The sequence below is a fragment of the Hordeum vulgare genome, chromosome 4H (assembly GCF_904849725.1).
Source record: "Hordeum vulgare subsp. vulgare chromosome 4H, MorexV3_pseudomolecules_assembly, whole genome shotgun sequence".
In the NCBI taxonomy this organism is placed as follows: domain Eukaryota; kingdom Viridiplantae; phylum Streptophyta; class Magnoliopsida; order Poales; family Poaceae; genus Hordeum; species Hordeum vulgare.
The window spans coordinates 515,035,341-515,057,508 of record NC_058521.1 but is presented as its reverse complement, the minus strand read 5'-3'; the positions used below and the strand labels follow the sequence as shown (position 1 = coordinate 515,057,508).

The following is a 22,168-nucleotide window of genomic DNA, read 5'->3' as shown; positions in this document are numbered from 1 at the left end:
TATCCCCGAAAATTCCACAAAAAATCAAGAGATCATCAAAAGTACTTTTCCGCCGCCGCAAGCTTCTGTCTCCGCAAGATCTCATCTGGGGCACGTTCTGGTGACCTGCTGGAGGGGGGATTCGGATACGGAGGGCTTCTTAATCAACACCATGACCTCTCTGATGATGCGTGAGTAGTTCACCATAGACCTACGGTTCCATAGCTAGTAACTAGACGGCTTCTTCTCTCTCTTGGATCTTCAAACAAAGTTCTCCATGATCTTCATGTAGATCTATCCGATGTAATCTTCTTTTCCGGTGTGTTTGTCGAGATCCGATGAATTGTGGATTTATCATCAGATTATCTATGAAGCTTATTTGATTTTCTCCTGATCTCTCTTATGCATGATTTCATATCCTTGTAATTCTCTTCGAGTTGTGGGTTTTGTTTGGCCAACTAGATCTATGATTCTTGCAATGGGAGAAGTGCTTGGTTTTGGGTTCATACCGTGCGGTGACCTCTCCCAGTGACAGAAGGGGTAGCGAGGCACGCATCGTGTTGTTTCCATCAAGGGTAAAAAGATGGGATTTTCATCATTGGTTTGATATTATCCCTCTACATCATGTCATCTTGCTTAAGGCGTTACTCTGTTCGTCATGAACTCAATACACTAGATGCATGTTGGATAGCGGTCGATGTGTGGAGTAATAGTAGTAGATGCAGAAAGTATCGGTTTACTTGTCTCAGACGTGATGCCTATATGTATGATCATTGCCTTAGATATCGTCATGACTTTGCGCGGTTCTATCAATTGCTCGACAGTAATTTGTTTACCCACCGTGATATTTGCTATTTTGAGAGAAGCCTCTAGTGAACATTATGGCCCCGGGGTCTACTCCACACCATATTTTCAGCCGTACACTTTTTACTTCGTTGCACCTTTTCGCCTTCAGATCTCACTTTGCAAACAATCTTGAATGGATTGACAACCCCTTTAAAGCGTTGAGTGCAAGCTCTTTTGTGTTTGCGCAGGTACTCTGGACTTGACGAGATTCTCCTACTGGATTGATACCTTGGTTCTCAAATTGAGGGAAATACTTACTGCTCCTGTGCTGCATCACCCTTTCCTCTTCAAGGGAAAAACCAACGCAAGCTCAAAAGACGACAAAAGGATCTCTGGCACCACTGCCGGGGAAGGTCTTTTGTTGCCGTAGCATCCCCGCAGAATTACTTCTCACGAGTGATGGTGTCGAACCTGGCTGATGCACTTTTCTAGCAACTCATTGATGCCCCGAATGTAGTCGAATGAGATTTCTTTGCCTTTTCTAGAGCATGCTTGTTTTGTGGAAACGACTGGAGGCTTGTCGCTCGATTGTGGTGCAGTTGCCTCTCCAGTTTCCTGGATCAGTTTAGGAGTGGCTTCCTTGAGCAAAGTAGCACCTCCTAACTCTCTGGACTCCTCGCAAATGCTCGCTTCTCCTATTGAACCTTTGCCTAGATCCTTCTCCTGTCTAGTGACAACTCCAATCTCAACCGCTGACTCCGTACATTGCTTCGGAGGAGCTGCTCCCTGCATAGTCACTGTAGTTGCTTGAAATTTTTGCTCAGCTGCTCTCTTTTGCTTATTTCATGATTTTTTCTTGTAAACCTTTGCTTGTGGAGGTGTTGTGACTTTCTGACTTGGCACTTCATTTGTCGACCTCGGGACCGTCGGAGCTTGCCGCTGTCATAGTTGCAGCACTTTGACCCGCTGCAACCTGTCCTGCTTCCGGGGACACAGGGGTACACTTAACTGTCCTATGTGTTATTTTCTTAACCTTCTTACTAACACCCCCTTCAGCTCCTCGTGAAGACTATGATCCCTTCTCTTTTGGTTGTTTAAAGCCACCTCCCAGCATCTCAAGGACCATCTCCATACCACAATTTTTTTCTCAATAGGCAGCACGGGCATCGATAAAAGAGGGATATCTCGGGGCTCAGGCATGACATCCTTCTTTTGGTGCCGCGACTCTCCGATCTTCATCACATCTGCGAGTGTAATAGAAGGCCTAGTGTCTACCTCATATGCCTCTTTCCGCATGTCCTTCATAGCAAAACTGCTTTGAAAGAAACTTTCGCCACTTTCTCGTGTACTCTCAGTAGACCTTCTTTGCTCTGGCTGTTGTTGTTCCTTGGCGTTACGCTTGATTCTCTTCAAGATCGTAGTCAGCGACACCTCATCATCATTGCTGCCCTGCGCACCCTTGGATATTGTGCACCTCACTCGACAGCCATTGCCGTTGGTATTCTCGGTGCTAGCATGGCCTCCCGTGCCACCATCATCCTCAACCTCATTACCCTTCTTCCCACCCACACCTTCTTCCTCCTCTTCCTCACCCACCTCTTCATCTGCACCATCATCCTCCTGTTGCTTCTCCTCTTCCTCCTTTTCATGCTCTTCATTTTTTATCCTTCTCTTCATCCTCTGCTTCCTCCTCTTGCTTTTCCCCTTCAGTATCTTTTTCATTGCCCTCTTCATCATTTTTATCATTCTTATCATTGTCTTCCTCCTCCTCTTCCTCCCCGTCACCACCAGAAATAGACTGCATGGACTTGTCAACATCCATGCGATCTAAAACATCGTCGTCAGCTTCCGTTGCTGGTGGTGGGCTGCTGTATATAGGATCATCATCATCCTCATCTTTGTCGTCATCTTTGTAACCATCTTCTTCATCGTCATCGTTGTTGCCATCCACGTCCTCGTCCAAAGTGTCCTCTTCAGATATGTCCTCCTCTTTCCATTCCTCCTCTTCTTCATTTGTAGATTCAAAGTCTCCCTCATTTGTTTCCTCCTCCTCGTCGGACACCAAAACTCTCTCCTCGTGACTGGTGGTAATACCCCTTCCTTTCTTCTGCCTTGCAACCTTCCGTTGTTTGGCACTTGCCGCTACTCTTTTCTTCCTTTCCTTGCTCACCCATTGAGGTGTGTCTCCAACCGTTGATGCACTTGTCGCTGCCACTTGAACCTCCTCCTCATCCACCTTGCCCACACCTTGAATGGACTTCCCATTTGGTTTGATATTTGAGAGCACATGTCGTGCACTAACAGTGACAACTTTGTTTTCTTCTGGAAAACAAAATAGAAACAACAAAATGCAAAGGAATCAAAAAAATGAATGAAACTATATAACACAAGTATGAAAAAGAGAGAGGGAAATGTGGTTTCATATAATGAAAAACGAAACAGAAAAATACATTGATGTTGTAGTTTTGAGGGAGCCTCGCGGTCACGAATTTCTTGATGTGATACATGCTCCCAAAAAGACTATCTTCTGCGCACCTCGAGAACTCACCTTTTAGTAGTTTTTAAAGAATGCACATGAAAACAGTCAGCGAAAATGTCACAAAAAAAATGTTACTAAAAATTAGTAGTTGAGCAACTGCCTCCCTAACTTAGGGCAACATAAGCCCTATTGATGAGAAACTGCGGTTATGATCATCAACAAAAAATGATCCATTTTTCCATCCGTAACTGCTAAAAAAGCTCTTTCATTTGAAGAACATGCAAACTACAAAACAAAACAATGCTGGTCAAATTACAACAACTACAAACCCCCAATGTTGGGCAACGCCGAATTATGATCATTGGCATGTGTAAGGTTGAAAAAAATAAATATGTTGGTAAAATTAGCATGATTACCATGCCAATTTCCACTAAAACATTCATTTAGTAGCTGAGCAACCGACTCCCTAAATTAGAGAAACAATAGCCCTAAAAGATGGGCAACTACAATTTTAATCATGCAAAAAAGAAAATATCCTACTAGTCAAATTAGGGCAACTACAAAACATGATAATAGGCAACTACAACCCTAATTATGAGCAACTGTATGCTTCAAAAAACAAAAGAATGTACAATAAAAAGAAAGAAAAACTTACTCGCAGCTTCTCATAAACCCCCTTCCTAATCTTGTCCTTCTTAATGACTACTTTGATGAGACCCTCATTGCATACTTTAACCCTCGGAAGAGCAGTTGACGTACTCGCATCCACAAATTTCTGGTTGATTGATCTATAGTCCACATCGAACGAGTCGAGGTAAAGGAGTTGTTTCAGACACCAAGAGAAAAAAGCACATACATATGTCACTTCTATGAAAAAAGGGATGGAATGAAAAAGCAATGAACCGGAAAAGAAGGGGGATCTAGATCATTTTACCACTAGGTGGAAACATATATTATTCGTCTTGTCTCCCAGCCCCATGAAAGCAATCCTAAGTTGGTCGACTACGAATTGGCAGACATCTGAATTCACGATGTCACGTGGATTCAATGCAACTGTGTAGGCACGCGGGGACACCTTAAAGCTAGTTGTCAGCGCAAGGAAACAACTGAAAGCAACGACAAGCCATGCACTCAAAAACTTGTCGTCATCAACAGCTCCCATCTTCCTTATCATATCACACCACATGGTTACTAATGGCGCAGGCCATATGGAAAGGTTGTACATCTCATTGAACAACCTAACTATGTCGGGTTCCATTTCGTACATAACCTTCTTTTACCCCCTTGGCAATCCCCATATCCTTTCGACACTGGCTGCGTCGACTGCGATCTTCCCCCTCTTGGGAATGACAAGTTGAAACAACTCCGGGTCATAACACTTCATGACAAACTTCATGAGATCTCCTTTCGTTGTTCTTGTTCCAATTTGGAGCACACCGCCAAAACTTATCTCACCAATGGCATCATTTTGTATCGGGGCGAGAGAACTATTTAGCATGAATAGTCTTGAAGGTGACGCCATGTTCCTTGGTGTTGGCACACTACTACCAACCTGCAAAAAATACAGAAGAATTCAAACTAAAAGTAAGGACATGCTACTGTGTCTGATAAACTGAGCAACTACAACTACATTACAAAGCAACTGCTACGGCTGTGTTAGGCAACTTCTACTACTGTGCTAGGCAACTACTACGCTTCTTGTCCCAAATAAGGTGAAGACACAAACAAAAACTAACATGATGATTTTTCAACCTATGATCATATTATCATACCCCACACATGTGATTCTTGTCAACCCTAGCGATTTCAAGTTTTCCGAAAAAATACCTCGTGTCTGCCTTTCTTCGCACATTTCGCATGCCCCCCTTCTTCATCACAAGGGTCAGAATCGGTGTCTCGTTTCCCCACTCGTCCACCCCAAACAGGATTCTGATTTTCCCTCCCATGCTTGCGTCCAACAATGTGTCGTTTGGGCCTCCTCCTCTTCTCCATCAATTCTTTTTATAATCCTTTTGCTCTTTCGTGTCATTCTATAAAACAAAAATACACAAAAAGACATAAGAAAAAATGTCATGTTGGTGGAAGCAACTAGGCAGAAAAAGCAACTACTGCCCTATTTCCTTGCAACCGCCGCCACGAAGAACTGCTTTACCCCCTTCCCGTCTGCAACTAGATGAAAAATAAAACTAAGCAACTACACTTATATTTCTATACAATTGCATATGGAGATTCAAGCAACTCCACATTGCAACTGTCAACACAGAGAACTACCATTACCCCCTTCACATCTGTAATTGGACGAAAAAAACTAAGCAAATGCATTCAACAATTCTGAACAACTGCCAGTGTATATTCAAGCAACTCCGTGGAAAAACAAAAAACGAACACCTCCATCACCAGAAACCTCACTGGCCGACGCACTAGATCTCGGTGGCTTCGTGATGCTAGCCTCCCGCATCGCGGCCTGCACGTCCTTCTTGATCACGAGCTCCTCGAAGCGGTCGTGCACTAGATCTTGGCGGGATTCGTGATGCCAGCCTCCCGCATCATGGGCATCACCTCCTCCACGAGCCCGAACTCCTCGAAGCTCTCCACCTTCAGATTCACCTGTTGTTGCTACTGCGAGCCCCTCTCCCTACCCCTGGCCCTCCCCTTCAGCGGCCTCGGGGCATGTGGTGCCCGCGGACGCGTCGCATAGCCTCCGTGCTCCCACACACTTAACCTCGTTGTCCCAATCACCCGTCACACCACCTAAACCCTAACCTCACTGTCCCAATCGAGATCTAGAGCAGATGTGCGCGAAGAGATGTCGGGATTTACCTTTGTGTGTATCTCCGGCCAAACCACCACGGGAGCCCCGCACCCGTTGTCGTTGTGGTAGATGGTGATGGAGGAGGGGGGTGCAGAGAGGGGAGGGGAGTTTGAAATCGGGAGGAGGGGCGATATGATGGGAGGTTCGAACAAGCCGAGCGGGCGATGCGGCAGTTTCGCTTGAAATTAAGGACCTCGGGCCCACCACTACACTACGCCCTATCGCCACCTGTGTCGGGACGACCATCACGCAGTTTGTCGTGATCGGGCTAGATCCACACGATCGAACGGCTGCGACGCGTGCGCTCATAGAGGTAAAATAGTGCAGCTGTACTTTTAAGTATTTGGGCTCATTAAAAAGTCACTGCTAAAACATGATTTAGAACCATATATGTTGCGTTACACAAAAACAAGGTTTGCTTCCCGTGTGAGTGGAGCCCACCAGATTCGTTCTTATGCTCGAGCAAAATGTGCCTACACCTCGTTTGCATGTTGATATTAGGCCTTGGAATTAGACATTGGTATTGGTCTGCCCCAAATATCATTGTTTAGATGGTTGTGGCATTCGGAATTGAAAACTGCCACGAATATTGACTCCGCCGTGGCAAAATGCGCGCAAGGTCTTCTCCAATTCGGAGCCCCGGTGCTCGATATTGCCTTGCGAAGCCTCTCCCCGCCAAACATACCCCTTCGTTCCCGCGGTGCAGAAAGGAAATGCACGAGCGACGGAGCGACTGGGGAGGTCGACCCGCGGTGCAGGTGAGATCCCCTCCCCTCCCCCTCCCCTCGTCCTCCCCATGTATCCCCGGTGAGGCCGGGTCGCCCCCATCCCGCTCCCTCCCCGCGCCATTCCTCTACCCCTCTCTCACCAGCAAATCCGGTCGGCGACCGAGGTGGTTCCTCCCCGTGGCGGGGCGGCAGCGGCGATTGGCCAGCACAACAAGAGCCTCCCTCGCGTCCCCTCCCTACCAGGACTTGAGGCCGATGTCAACCTCCAAGCCTGTTCTCCTCTCACCCGCATCTAGCACGGCGGCTGTCGATTCAACTGATCCCCTTTTTTCTTTTACTTTTGCAGGTCACTTGTTGGTGTTTGTATGGATCTTTCTCAGGAGCCCAATCCAAGGTATGTGATGTGCATATGTGTATATGTGAAATGGATCTAAATCTGGCTAGATATTTGTGTTGGCATTAGGAATTGTAGTTGTTTTAGATCAGACATGCTGTTGCAATCAACATATATATGTTTGTGGTGCATATTTTTCTATCTTATAGCAGGTCTTCATAGTTGCAACTTGTGTGCATTTTTGTTGTTTGATGTTTGCTTGATTAAATTGTTATCAACGTATTTGATGGCTGATAACTAAATTATTGTGTAGTTCCATTATGTCAGACAAACTAGACTTGGTTTCGTACATAACTGAAGAGAACAAGAGAAGAAAGAAAAACAGATTGTTTTGACAAAACTTTACTTTGATTCGGTTCTTCTTGGGATGGCATACCTTAGTACATTGAGAGCACCTCGCGGACTGGGGAGTTTTAGTGACGATGAGCACAAACACACAATTATGAAGTATTTGTTGAAAGATATGTATGATGGGTCAGAAGTTGCATGCTATGATCAGCTTCGTTTAACAAAAGGAAACTTTCATGATTTGTGCATCATGTTGCGTGAGAAGTGTGGTCTACTTGATAGTGTGTATGTGGCTATCGAAGAAAAGGTTGCCATGTTCTTGCTAGTAGTGAGGCATGGTCTGAAAATGAGATTGCTTCGAGGCACATACAAGCGATCTTTGGGAACTATTAGCACTCATTTTTCTGAAGTGTTGAATGCCATTCTATCGCTGCATGGGGACTTCATTAAGTTGCCTGATGCTAATGTTCAAGCTCCCAATGATTACAAATGGAAGTGGTTCTCTTTTGTTCTAGTTGGATGACATGGTCTCTTGTGTGCATAGCTTATTGATGGTGACTTTTGGATATTTTGTATATTATCATCATCATGTGAAAGCAATTAATATATGTTCTCATTTGTTTGCCAATTTGTATTCAATTATTTACTTGTAGCACAATAGTTGAAGAAACAAAAAAGAAGTCTAGTAGGAATTACTTGACATGGACAAATGAGATGGATAAAACATTGTTGGATGTTCTTGTTGGTCATCACAAATAGAGGTGATCATGCCCAAAATGGATGGAAGCCACATGTCTATAATGCTGCTATAAAAGCGATACGTGATAAGTGTGGACTCGACATCACAAAGGAGAAAATATGTTCAAAGATGAAGACTTTTGATAAGCATTATGAAGTAATTAGCAAGATTCTTTCTCAAAGTGGATTTGGTTGGGATTGTGTCAATAATAAGCTACTCATGGATAGTGATGATGTGTGGGACAAATATGTGAAGGTAAAAAAAGAATGTTCATTTTTTATTATACTATGTTATATGCCAGGACCTAATTTACTATGTATGTGTGAGCAGGCTAATGACAAAGCAGCTTGTTACAAGAACAAGGAAGTGAAGAATTGGGGCAATATGCACGATATACTCGAAAGATCATGCAACCGGTGAAGGTGCAATGACTGGTGCTGAAAGTGAAGTGCCACCGATTGCACCAGATGTAGTAGCCACCGAAGCCTCACCAGAATTGCCCCCCAAAAGGATGCGAACAGGTGAAGCTATCTTGTGCATGCTTGGAGACATGAAAGGTACTTTCCAAGATGCAATGAAGTCACTTGAGCCACTAGAAGTGCCCAAGGTTACTCCTCCGCTTGAAATCCTTGCCGCACTTGAAATGATACCATATTTGGCTCGTCCAGACATGCTACGAGCATATGGTAAACTCATCTTAGTGAACGCTTATTCCAAGCGCTTATGCAGTTGCCCATTGACTTTAGAAAGGAATGGTTGTTGATGTTGAACGAGAATAATGGTGTTTGATTGCTTCAGTGTTTGGAGTTGCTTTTTAGCATTTGGCCTACATTGTTGTCTTTGTTTGCTTCATGTAATAGCTATGAACTTATGGTACTAATTATTAGTATGTTATTGTAATGATGGAAAACAAATGTACGAGGCATGATTTACTATGTTATGTGCTGCTGTTTTCGTATAATTGTTGTTGTTTTAAGTGCTATTATCTGTGTAAAAGTGTTGCTCCATACTTGATATTCATGTATAATTTTTGTGTGCGTAAAATGCTGCTATTGTACTCTTTATATATAATTCTTCAGAAAAAATGCTTGCATATAATTTAATTGTGAGCATAACATCAAAGTACAATGTTCATTCTATGATAAATGAGCAATTCCAAATTTCAATGTAGAGAATGACCATTCAGGCAAGCTTCTCATGCGAATTCCAAGTGTTAATTCTTTGCACATCCAAACAATAGAATTCGAATTCAATGTCAATATCAAAGTCTGGGAGATTTGATTTTTGGTCTAATTCAATTCCATTATCCTGAATATCAACATCCAAACAAGGTACTAGAGAAATTGTCCGTCGGATCAGACGCGATCCAACGGTGCGGCAGGCCGCGAAAGAGTAAGGGAAATCAGCCGGTTGATCTAGATGCTTTTCCTTATCTTCTATATCTAAATAGTTAGCCCCCACTAAGCTATTTCTCTCAACATGCAAGCATGACACCTCATCAAGCAACATGCGTTAGAAAAGATCCACTTCAACATTCAATCAGTTATAGGAAAAGATTCACGATTCACCTCAACATGCAAACATGCATGATATACTTAATTATATTTTACAAAAATACAATAATCAAACACAACAAACCATATGTATTTTAGTTTTAGATTTCATATTATTTCTCCAAACTTTCTTATTTCCATAAAATCAATATCTTTGAAATATATTTCCAAATATTCCCGCAACAACGTGCGGGGCATCGTCTAGTCTCTACTATTAAAGGGGATCTGTCGTCGTCGTGATGGTTCGACCAGGCTCGATCCCCCGTCGCTACAGCTAGCCCTTTCATCGATTTTTATTCATCCCTCCATAAACTAGGCGACCCTTTCATCGATTTTTTTCAAGCCCTCCGTAAACAGGGGATCAACCGGCACGCTGGGAACAGAAACCCCACTCCTTACGCTGGAACCGCTCCCACGCTCACGCAGCCGCTGCTCGCGGCTCGCCACGCCTCGCGCAGCCGCCGGTGCCACTGCTCGCCCCGCCCCCACCGATGCCACCGCTCGCCCCCGTCACCGCCGGTGGCGCCGCTTGCCCACGCCTCCGCCGGTGGCGCTGCTCGCGGCTCGCCCCGCCTCGCGCAGCCGCCGGTGCCACTGCTCGCCCCGCCCCCACCGATGCCGCCGCTTGCCCCCGTCACCGCCGGTGGTGCCGCTTGCCCACGCCCCCGCCGGTGGCGCTGCTCGCGGCTCGCCCCGCCTCGCACAGCCGCCGGTGCCACTGCTCGCTCCGCCCCCACCGATGCCGCCGCTCGCCCCCGCCGGTGGCGCCGCTTTCCCACGCCCCCGCCGGTGGCGCTGCTCGCGGCTCGCCCCGCCTCGCGCAGCCGCCGGTGCCACTGCTCGCCCTGCCCCCACCGATGCCACCGCTCGCCCCCGTCACCGCCGGTGGCGCCGCTTGCCCATGCCCCCGCCGCTGGTGCCGCTCGCCCACGCCCCCGCCGGTGTCGCCGCTAGATACTGAACCGGCAGTCCTTGGTGAGTGAGAAAAACGGTTCGAGATATATTTTTTTGGGTTGCAGGATCGAGCGACGGCTCTATTGATCCGATCGGGAGAAGGCGGCGGCGACATGGCTCCGGGAGGCGGGGAACGGCGTGGAAACAACGGATGACGAGGCGAGGCAGATCAGATCAGGATTGAGCGTGGTGGTGCGTAGTGGAGGCCGCCGGCGGCGGTGCTCCACGGCCATGGCGGCTCGGCCTCGTGGGAATAAGAAACGAGGGAGAGAGAGGAGGTGAGATGGAGAGAAGAGAAGCAGAGGAGGGCGACACGGATTCCTTCTTCTGGTCCAGCGGCGTCTCCGGTCGGCTGATCCAGGTATGTGCCCCGATTCCTCTCCTCCCTGTAAAAACAGATCGAGCAGCGGCTCTCCCGATCCGATCGGTAGCAGGACGGCGGCAGCATGGCTCCGAGAGGCGAGGAACGGCGTGGAAACAGCGGACGATGAGGCGACGCGGATCAGGGTTGAGTGCGGCGGTGCATGGCAATCTCTATCTTTCCTTCCAAGGGCATGCAGGAATACATGCTTGCCTCGATCTCCATCCTCCCATCTAAGGGAGTGCATCCTGCAAGCGCATGATTTAACTCCCCCAACGACACCAAATTTGAGAAGGGAATTATGTCTGATATGTGTACGGCTACCCAGCAATTTCCCCATGTGAAGCATCATCAGCAATTTCCCCATGTGACGCATCATTAGCTATTTCCCCATGTGAAGCATCATCAGCTGAAACAGGCGATTGTTCGGTCTTTGACGAGAAAGCTCCAACATGTCAACAGACATTAGTTGACTTCTGCTTCCTCTGCAACTTTGTTGCTGGGGACACTGCATGGCTCATCTTCTTCTTCTTCCTCATCTACTTCCATAAATAGTCCAAGTTTTTCCAACATGCTGCCAGAACCGGGAAGAAAATTGGGCATACCATCCTGGGAATGATTAGGACTGTCTCATCAACAGAACTCATAATATATTTTGTGGTGACTGTACCAGGCATTTCTAGGTCCTTTGGATGGACGTTGTCATTAATTTCTACAATTCTCTCCATCTGCATCAGGTTTAGACAAACTTTTAGCAATAAGACAAGCACCCATGAGTGTTGGGGTGCATGTTCAGTAGATATAACAGCTTTTCTGGTGACTTTATCATCTAATGTTCAGATGCAATTTTTGGAACAGTGAATAGACGCCTGATAGGTTTGTCATCTGTTCTGAGTGTTCATAATATGTAAAGCGATTCAATTTTACTATGATTTTGCTTGAGAAGTTGAATTTGCAAAGTCTTAAGAACATTGACTTGACTATATACTCCAACACTGCAGGTCAACTATTGATTGATTTCCAATGTGCTCCTGGCCTCCCAATTCTTTGTGTCATGCAACGGCTCTCCGCGGAACTGGAGTACTGTATGTTGCAAACTTAAAGTCCAAAGGAAGTTCGTACCATCCTCCCAAAACGGCCAAAGAACCCGCATGCTTGCTGCTATTTTTGTCTTTACTGAAGTAGGATTATATGTCATCTTGCTAAGGATTAAGAAGACAATCATAAGCATTTATAAGCATGTCCTACCTCCAACTTTTCCACCACAAGCCACTTTCTAAACATCCATCTCACTGTCCCCATATACTAGCCATTATGTGTCATATTCTTATTTGTGATGTCTAAAATATATCTTTTCTGTTGTTGGTTCTAATCTACTAGGTCTATTTTGAGGTTCTCCATTCAATGCTAAGCCAATGAAGTTTGTTTGTGAATTTTAGTTCAGAGTAATAAGGATCGTGTCCTATGGAAAAACTTTCTGGTTTCAGGCTTCTGTTTAGGTGTTATGAAAACATTTAGATTCTTGTCTGATGCATCCCCCCCATAGAATACACATATAGGTCTATCCAAACGGCACATGCCAAGTTTCGAAATTGTGTTTAACATGAGAATAGTTCTTTGAGTCTCGTTACTTTTACGCCTACCAATCTTGCCTACAATACTACTTGCGGGATGGAGGAGTACGAATGATTTCACTAATTTGGATCTAAATAGGAATCATGGGTCATTGATTGCCGAGCTTTTTTGCCATTGTCATTGTTTGTCATATTAAAATGGGTTTAGCTGGATACAAAGGAATAGCCCCTGAGTTTGCATCGAATTAAGCTGCCTGGTTCCCAATTTGTCTTTGTTTTGTTCGTCCATGATCATTTTTAAGATTTGGGTCATGCACGTCTTAGCCGCAGTTTGATGACCATCATGCACTTCCCCGGCTAATCCATGTACCACTTGATTTATCTGTACTATTAAAGGGGTACCGAACGTCGTGATGGGTCGACCTCCTCCCGTTCTGACGCATTGTAATCCTTAAAAGCATTTATCTGTTATTGCCACTATTAAAGAGAAAAAAACATTTATCGTAATCCTTAATCTGACGAATTGTACTGCTTTTGCAGATTCATCCTGTTACAAGGGCATAACCCACTGGGTAAACAAGAGAATCAAGAAGGAAGAACTTTTGTGCTCGTATCGAACGTCGTGATGGGTTGACCTCCTCCAGTTCTGATGAATTGTAATACTTAAAAACATTTATCTGTTCTTGCCACTATTAAAGAGCAAAAAACATTTATCGTAATCCTTAATCTGACGAATTGTACTCCTTATGCAGATTGATCTTGTTACAAGGGTATAACCCACTGGGTAAAGAAGAGAATCAAGAAGGAAGAACTTTTGTGCTCTCTCTGTGAGGTAATCTATTTTAATGCGAGCGCTGATTTTATTACTTCTCCAATAGAGGTATGGTTTGAGAAGCACTATCTTATCTTCACCGTGGGACCAATTCTGATACATGCCGATAGTAGAGAAATATGTGATCATGAGAGAATTCTCATACATCACACCATCTATCTAGCTAGCAATTGTCTGAAGGTAATACAGTAACCTGAAGATGTGTTCTCGCTTTTTGCTTCAATCATATTTTGTGTCTTCTTCCAATAGTAGCCATCTATAGATACGAGTGTCATTTAAACGTGATACGTGAAGTCAAAGCCGATGTTTTATTTTGTTACCATTAGTCTGAATTTTTTATCACATATCTCGTCAACCTAGCTAATAGATCATACATTAAGGGATGCCTCTTCAACAATATGTTATTCAAAATGCCATCTTTCTCTGAAAAGTTTTACTGGCATCAAAATATTTCATTTGTGATCTGCGATCCTTCTCCTAATCGGACCAAATTATGTCAACATGTTGTAGAATTTTCCTTTCCCTGCCTTGATTGTTCATAAAACATTTGTATGTTCCTAATTGGTATATTATGATGGCGGTAGTTCATCCTTCCAGTTTTAGAAAAAAAATCCTCTCGATTTACAAGTTTATGTGATAAACACAATGTTAACTTTATTTACACGTGCTTTTGGAGGTGGACTGTAGCGTTGAGAGTGTGAGCCTACGAGGATAGTGGAGCGCAACCTGTTATAGCTAAAAGGTGAAGCCTGGGAGGTGGTGTTCCTGCTCATCGTCGCCAAATGTCAATGGTATGCCGATGTATTTCGTCATTATCGCGTAACCCTCACCTCATTTACTATATATCTTCATTATATATAGGTGTTGCTAATATTTGTCAAGTAATATCCACGATGCCAAGAAATCCTTGAAGTTTGATTAGTGAACCAAATAAAGTGAACCCATAAAAGATAAGCAGGAGGAAGTAGGATGTGCACACGGTGATAGGAAGGGAATATCTAAGAAGTTATGATGATAGAGATTTCGGGTGGAGATGGATGCAGGTGAGAGGTATGGAAACGAGATAAAGATGTGTGTGGCAGGAAATAACACACCTTGATTTGAACTGGTGTGTGTGCATGCATTGTGAAATAAAATACCATTTAATTATAAATTTTGTTTTTTTGAATCAGTTAGAGAGTTAGTTCTCTTGAACTAAATGGCGGGTAAATGTGTGTGCTCACCTCAAAGCCCACACCTTTTTCCACTCCATGATTCTTCATCGTGTCTCTCAGCTTCTCTATCTCATCCCATTTTTCAGCACTACCATATGAATTCGACATTAATATATAGTACCCATCATTTCCCGGGTCAGAAGCAAAAGCCTTCTTTGCAACTCTTAACCCCATCTCGAAATTGTCATGCATTTTGCAGGGACTAAGAGAAGTTCCCCATACTGTAAATATATGCAAAGTGCACACGGATCTAAATGTAGCAGACCCGCTGACTAAACCTCTTCCATGGGCAAAGCATGATCAACACCAGAACTGTATGGGTGTTAGATTTATTACAATGTAATTCGCATGATGATGTGAGGGTTAGATTATTGACTCTAGTGCAAGTGGGAGACTGTTGGAATTATGCCCTAGAGGCAATAATAAATATAGTTATTATTATAATTCCTGTATCAAGATAATCGTTTATTATCCATGCTATAATTGTATTGAATGGAGACTTATATACATGTGTGGATACATAGACAAAACGCTGTCCCTAGCAAGCCTCTAGTTGGCTAGCCAGTTGATCAAAGATAGTCAGTGTCTTCTGATTATGAACAAGGTGTTGTTGCTTGATAAGTGGATCACATCATTAGGAGAATCACGTGATGGACTAGACCCAAACTAATAGACGTAGCATGTTGATCGTGTCATTTTGTTGCTACTGTTTTCTGCGTGTCAAGTATTTGTTCCTATGACCATGAGATCATATAACTCACTGGCACCGGAGGAATACTTTGTGTGTATCAAACGTCGCAACGTAACTGGGTGACTATAAAGATGCTCTACAGGTATCTCCGAAGGTGTTCGTTGAGTTAGTATGGATCGAGACTGGGATTTGTCACTCCGTGTGACGGAGAGGTATCTCGGGGCCCACTCGGTAATACAACATTACACACAAGCCTTGCAAGCAATGTGACTTAGTGTAAGTTGCGGGATCTTGTATTATGGAACGAGTAAAGAGACTTGCCGGTAAACGAGATTGAAATAGGTATGCGGATACTGACGATCGAATCTCGGGCAAGTAACATACCGAAGGACAAAGGGAATGACATACGGGATTATATGAATCCTTGGTACTGAGGTTCAAACGATAAGATCTTCGTAGAATATGTTTGATCCAATATGGGCATCCAGGTCCCGCTATTGGATATTGACCGAGGAGTCTCTCGGGTCATGTCTACATAGTTCTCGAACCCGCAGGGTCTGCACACTTAAGGTTCGACGTTGGTTTATGCGTATTTGAGTTATATGGTTGGTTACCGAATGTTGTTCAGAGTCCCGGATGAGATCACGGACGTCACGAGGGTTTCCGGAATGGTCCGGAAACGAAGATTGATATATAGGATGACCTCATTTGATTATCGGAAGGTTTTCGGAGTTACCGGGAATGTACCGGGAATGACGAATGGGTTCCGGGTGTTCATCGGGGGGGGCAACCCACCCCGGTGAAGCCCATAGGTCATGGGGGTGGCGCACCAGCCCTTAGTGGGCTGGTGGGACAGCCCAAGAAGGCCCTATGCGCCATAGGAAGAAAATCAAAGAGAAAAAAAAGAGGAGGTGGGAAAAGGGGGAAGGACTCCTCCTTCCAAACCTAGTTGGACTCGGTTTGGAAGGGGAGGGTTGCCCCCCTTGGCTCGGCCGAACCCCTTGGGGTCCTTGGACCCCAAGGCAAGGCTCCCCCTCTTCCCCCTATATATACGGAGGTTTTAGGGCTGATTTGACACAACTTTGCCACGGCAGCCCGACCACATATCTCCACGGTTTTACCTCTAGATCGCGTTTCTACGGAGCTCGGGCGGAGCCCTGCCGAGACAAGATCATCACCAACCTCCGGAGCACCGTCACGCTGCCGGAGAACTCTTCTACCTCTCCGTCTCTCTTGCTGGATCAAGAAGGCCGAGATCATCGTCGAGATGTACGTGTGCTGAACGCGGAGGTGCCGTCCGTTCGGCACTAGATCGTGGGACTGATCGCGGGGCGGATCGAGGAACGTGAGGACGTTCCACTACATGAACCGCGTTCACTAACGCTTCTGTTGTACGGTCTACAAGGGTACGTAGATCACACATCCACTCTCGTAGATGGACATCACCATGATAGGTCTTCGTGCGCGTAGGAAAATTTTTGTTTCCCATGCGACGTTCCCCAACAGTACAACCATCAAATTCCATGATTCTGCATCTCGTTGATGCAAAACTCCAAAAACTTTGCCTGCATCATCCACCAATTCAAGTTTACCGTACATTGAAATCAAAGCATTGGCAACCCAAAAACTGTCACCAAAATTTCTCTTAATTATAGCTGCATGAAATGCCTCCCCTCTACGCACATTTCCACTGTTCCCTAACCCTGAAAGTACACAGCTAACAAGAACTTCATCTGGCTGCAGACCAGACTCCTCCATCTCCTGGAACAACTCCACGGCCTCCCTATCAAGTCCTCTCCTACAATAGGCTCCAATCAAGCTATATTGTTAGGTTACACCTGGTGGCACTCAATAATATAAGCATACATTTGAAGAGTTTATAAATTTTGTACAGAGGAGCGGAGATGATCTATTTGATATTCCAACATTTACCAAGTAGGTTCCATTTGTAAATGTTTACCAATTAGTAGGTCATTTTTTTGTACTGTGTTTGGAGTCATAATAGAGTGATAAGGTAAAAGATTCATTTTATACAATTATTATGTATGATTATTTTTGTACTATTTCATAGCTTTCGTATTACTTTTCAGATTTTAGGCTTTGCTAAAATGACAGGAATGGAAGCTAGGTTATGGGATAAATCACCGGTGCTTGGCAATAGATAAGATGATTCCCAGCAAGTGATCGACAACCTGCTTTGACCGATCATTTTTTTTATTGTCATCATGCAACTAAAAGGCTGAAATTGCAGTGGCATGCATACTGTCGCTTTGTTAGTAGTGCAAAAGGCAAGAAACAAATGCATCCAGAGAATGTTTGACAATGATTGGTGCTCCTTGGTTTTTCTCTTGTTGATTGGTGCTCTTTTCAAGTTCACTCCAAATTGTTGATTAATTTTTGGGATGTTAGTTAATGTGTAGCTCCTGTCATTGTTCTCTTTATGTTTGATGGAGAATGTGGTTGTCCTTTGGCTCACAACATTTAACTTCAGATTCAAAAGACAAATTATGTATATTTGAGTTTTGGCTAAGTTTCAGACAAGAGTAGTATGATGGTAATTTTAGTTTCTTTACATTGGGCTAGATTTAGAATATGTGAGATAACTTTCATATCTGTTGGTGGAGAGATCACTTTAGAAGTTGTTAGGTGATTCCCTTGTTCATAGTACCGTGTATTATGTCTGTGTTATATGTTGGATTAATATGGCAAGGTTCTCAGTTCTAAAATGTGATATTTTCATGATGCGAGTATGCTGAAGACTAGCACACATTTGCCTACATGAGTTGCTGGTTTGCTGAAATTTTATCCTCAAAAAATATGAGCCATTTATAGAACTGGTCTTGAATGCCTAAATTAACTAGAATGGACATTACGATTATGTCTATGCACACATGATATAATTTGTACTTCTATTTACAAAACATGACATTGTATAGTGCAATTTTGGCAAAGAAAATCTTAATTAACTGAGTAACATATGAAATTTGGGTGAGATGCCTAATTGAAAAATCATCATAATAGTGCTCTGCCCGACATAAAATTATAAAATACAATTTGTTGTCGAGCAAAATCACAATGGTGCTCCACTCAACATAAAAGTGAAAATATAATTTGTTACGCGTTAATTTTTTTTAAATGCATCAGTAATTATTGTTTTCCCGTGGCAACACACGAGCATTTAACTAGTTTTATAAGTGTGAGGAATCTGTTAGGTTGCTTATAAGAAAACAGAAGTAGTCTCTCCCGAGCTCCTCTGGTTCCACCGGCCCCGACCTCGACCACACTCTTCTGCTTCTCCAAGTCTTCCAATCCACCCGCCTCTCCGCCGCGAAACCCTAGCCCCTCAGCCATACCCCGTCGAGACCGCTGGCGGATGGCGAAGGCCTGATCGGCGCAGACAGCACCCCGTTCCCGCCCTCAGCCCCGCATCTGATGTTCCTCTCCCGCATCGTCCTGCGCGACCTGGACTCCATCGACTCCCCCGCCTCCATGGCGACCTCGAAGAAGGTGGTGACGCGCGACGAGTGGGAGCGCAAGCTCCGCGACGTCAAGATCCGCAAGGAGGACATGAACCGCCTAGTCATGAATTTCCTCGTCACCGAGGGCTTCGTCGACGCCGCCGACAAGTTCCGCGTCGAGTCCGGCACCCAACGTACTCCTCGCCTTGCCCTTGCCACACGAGTGGAGAATCATCATCTCTTGTGATGCTCGAGGTATATGGACACTCAATTGCCGGTTCTGCGGTTTTGTTTGCAGCGGACATCGACCTGGCCACCATCACGGATCGGATGGAGGTGAAAAAAGCGGTTCAGTCAGGGAATGTTCAGGAGGCAATCGAGAAGATCAACGATCTTAACCCCACGGTTCGGTTCTGTTTCTTTTTCTCGTCTCGGAATTGAAGTACAGATTTGGAGATTGGACTAATAGGGAAGTTAGGATGCTCTTGCAATTTTGATATTTTGCTGTATGAGGAACTTATGATAGATGGCAATGCGAACAATCCGGCAAAGCATTTTGAATTGACTAAAATTTCAACTAGAAACTTTTTGCTCTTCAGGTTAGTTGTCTTTGTTTAGATTTTTGGATACAACTGTATAAATTGTACAGATAGGAGAAGGGAGCTAGCAACTGAATGGAATGCACAATTTGCTTGTATAACCCTAAAACTGTATGCCAGTTTCATAGTTGGAACTTAGAACCTGGTTACTTGAACAGAACAATTGCAATCAGACTAGCAAGTGTATATGACATGGCATTGATTGCCTGTAAAATTTGGGTTCACCATTATGTTGTTAACCCAGTGTTGGTGAGTCATAAGTACCCCGTAGCACAGTGGATTTAAAACCCAATACTGAACGTGTTATGAGGTTTTTCTTCGAACCATGTTAGTTTATTCATTAGAAGTTTGCCCTTTTTCTACATGCAACTCAGAAATTAAATCTTTCGTTGGTAGCCAGAAAACCACTCTTGCTCTGTTTTTGTGTCCAACAGAGTACTCCCTCCATCTCAAAATAAGTGTCTCAACTTTAGTATAACTTTATACTAAAGTTAGTAAAAAGTTGACACTCTCATTTTGGGACGGAGGCAATATGTTGCTATTTTGTGTATGAATCTCAGGGAAGTCCTGTGTGGTAATATAAAGCCGGTGTAGGTTTTTTCTTGTGCATTTTTCAAAATAGGGTGTCGCTGCAACCATGTGTATATTTTGAAGCTATTACCCTATATATAAAGCCTTTATTAGATTTTGACTTCTGACACTGAATTTTGATGTGCAGATTCTGGATACAAATCCCGAATTATACTTCCATCTACAGCAGCAAAAGCTAATAGAGTTGATTCGTGTGGGGAAAATAAATGAAGCTTTGGAGTTTGCTCAAGAAGAACTTGCACCAAGAGGCGAAGAAAATGTGAGTTATAGACTTCTGTGTCTCTGTCACTTCTGTTAGGACTCAAGAGTCAAACCAATGTATAGTAATCATAACACACTATATATCTTGGCAATACCACTGATTTTAAGACCATGCTGTGGTGTTACTTTTCGTTTGTCAATTGTTGCAGCAAGCCTTTCTTGAGGAAATAGAGAAAACTGTAGCACTTTTGGTTTTTGAAGATGTAAAAAACTGCCCATATGGTGAACTATTGGACGTTTCTCAACGCTTAAAGACGGCAAGTGAAGTTAATGCTGCCATTCTTACAAGCCAAAGTCACGAGAAAGGTCAGTAGCATGAGGATGTGAATGCTGTGATGCCTATCATTTATTTGTTTATCTGTTTCGTGATTTAGTGTGACTGAGTCGTATCTGCATCCATGTAACGTACTCCCTTCTTTCCGGTTTATTAGGCTCATCTTACAAATCACATCAATCAGGGAGGACCTAGCTAAATGCTAGATGCATGACCCTTGCACTCCTTCATGCATTGTTTGATTCTACATTGAGAACCAAAATCTTACAGAATTAAATGTAGGGTAGGGATAGTTATATTTGCCTATTCCCAGCAATGAGCCTTACAAATAGGAAGTTTCTGTTTTTTGGGATGGGCCTAACAAACCGATATCGAGCATCTTATTTTAAATATGCTACTCCCTCCGTCTCGGTGCATTAGGCATATTAGAAGGTGCACTGCAACCTAGCACGTACAGATTGGGTAGGAGAAGAAATTAAATTGTAGAGGAAGCCAATCACACTATTCCTTTCTCAACTAAAAACATGCTATTAATTAGAAGACCTCTTCAAACCCAAAAACATGCTGCATAAATTGCATGCATTGGTCCTTCAATTAATAGATGGGGTCTAATTAATATGCATGCAACTAGTACTACAGTAATGTGCCTTAGCGTTTTGGGATTATTTGATTTTCATAAGATGACTAATGCACCGAGACGGAGGGAGTAGTACCTTTTCTGTAAAAGAATATGAAACTAACAAGTGTATTCCTATCCTATCTAGAACAATGAATGGAAATATGATGCATTTATTCTCATTTTTATACCTCAAAGCGAAGGTAATACTACTGAATTTGTAAGATGCATTTATTGCTGGATCTTTCAGAATGTTATGTAACTACATGTAAATATAAGCAGACACGGCCATGCTCAATAGTCAATACTGGTGACGCTTAAGCTGATCATGCGTGACTGGTGATATAAATAGGAAATACTGATTAGCATGAGTCAAATTATGGCATAGTGATGCTGCTTGAAAATCATTTTGATAATGTGGGGAATTTCAAGGTTAACGGAATGAAAGTTTTGACTTTTTTTTTCTCTGGGCTCTTTCAAACTTGCTTTCATCAAAGGGTCCTTGATCCTTATGTTTGTCGCATATAACAGATCCAAAGCTCCCCAGCCTGTTGAAGATGCTGATCTGGACTCAAAACCAGCTGAACGAGAAGGCAGCATATCCCCGGATCAATAACTTGTCCACCGCCGCACTGGAAGATCCAGCAATATGAGCTGCTGCCCAAAGTGTTCAGTGTTGACTATGGAGCTTAGGCACCACCAGCAGCCATGTCTGCCTGTACACTCTCTGTCGTAGGTCGGTCCGTTACTTGTTGGTTCCATCAGTGTTCTAGCGTAATGAAAAAGAAAGACCGTCAGATAGATAATCCTGCTCTCTCCTGTTGTATATGCTGTTCTCATCACTTTTTTTTTTTTGAAGACAGAGATAAATGTTGCATTTGATTGTTGTTTACAAGCTATGTGCTGTTGAGCCATTGGCTCTTACGTGTTCCAACGCTGCGTTCATGTGTTCAGCTTGTCTACTGTACAGAAGAATGCCAATGTA

General features: G+C 43.8%; 1 protein-coding gene and 1 long non-coding RNA gene across 5 annotated transcripts; both read left to right on the top strand.

Moving 5' to 3' along the window:
* Positions 1 to 10,649: 10,649 nt before the first annotated feature.
* LOC123449218 lies at positions 10,650 to 17,440 on the top strand. Of its 4 annotated transcripts, XR_006631974.1 has the most exons (7): positions 10,650 to 11,073; positions 12,075 to 12,187; positions 13,188 to 13,303; positions 13,400 to 13,479; positions 14,156 to 14,270; positions 14,341 to 14,522; positions 14,893 to 14,993. It is a non-coding gene; the product is annotated as an uncharacterized LOC123449218 (long non-coding RNA). The 4 variants fall into 4 exon arrangements; XR_006631973.1 differs by lacking the exons at positions 14,341 to 14,522; positions 14,893 to 14,993 and adding an exon at positions 17,128 to 17,440 and having other exon boundaries at positions 10,652 to 11,073; XR_006631971.1 differs by lacking the exon at positions 14,893 to 14,993 and having other exon boundaries at positions 10,652 to 11,073; positions 14,341 to 14,647.
* A 1,172-nt stretch (positions 17,441 to 18,612) lies between these two features.
* LOC123449216 (protein GID8 homolog) lies at positions 18,613 to 22,117 on the top strand. Its single transcript, XM_045126355.1, has 5 exons — positions 18,613 to 19,036; positions 19,141 to 19,247; positions 20,160 to 20,291; positions 20,443 to 20,599; positions 21,715 to 22,117. Exons 1-5 carry the CDS (start codon positions 18,817 to 18,819, stop codon positions 21,834 to 21,836), a joined length of 738 nt encoding a protein of 245 aa, XP_044982290.1. The 5' UTR covers positions 18,613 to 18,816; the 3' UTR covers positions 21,837 to 22,117.
* Positions 22,118 to 22,168: the final 51 nt, after the last annotated feature.

What these genes read in the sequence shown, in the direction of transcription:
- LOC123449216 (XM_045126355.1), top strand. Translation starts at nt 18,817, where the DNA reads ATGTTCCTCTCCCGCATCGTCCTGCGCGACCTGGACTCCATCGACTCC. An exon ending in CGTCGAGTCCGGCACCCAAC is followed by an intron (nt 19,037 to 19,140) that starts GTACTCCTCGCC and finishes TTTTGTTTGCAG; the next exon opens with CGGACATCGACCTGGCCACC. An exon ending in CACCAAGAGGCGAAGAAAAT is followed by an intron (nt 20,292 to 20,442) that starts GTGAGTTATAGA and finishes CAATTGTTGCAG; the next exon opens with CAAGCCTTTCTTGAGGAAAT.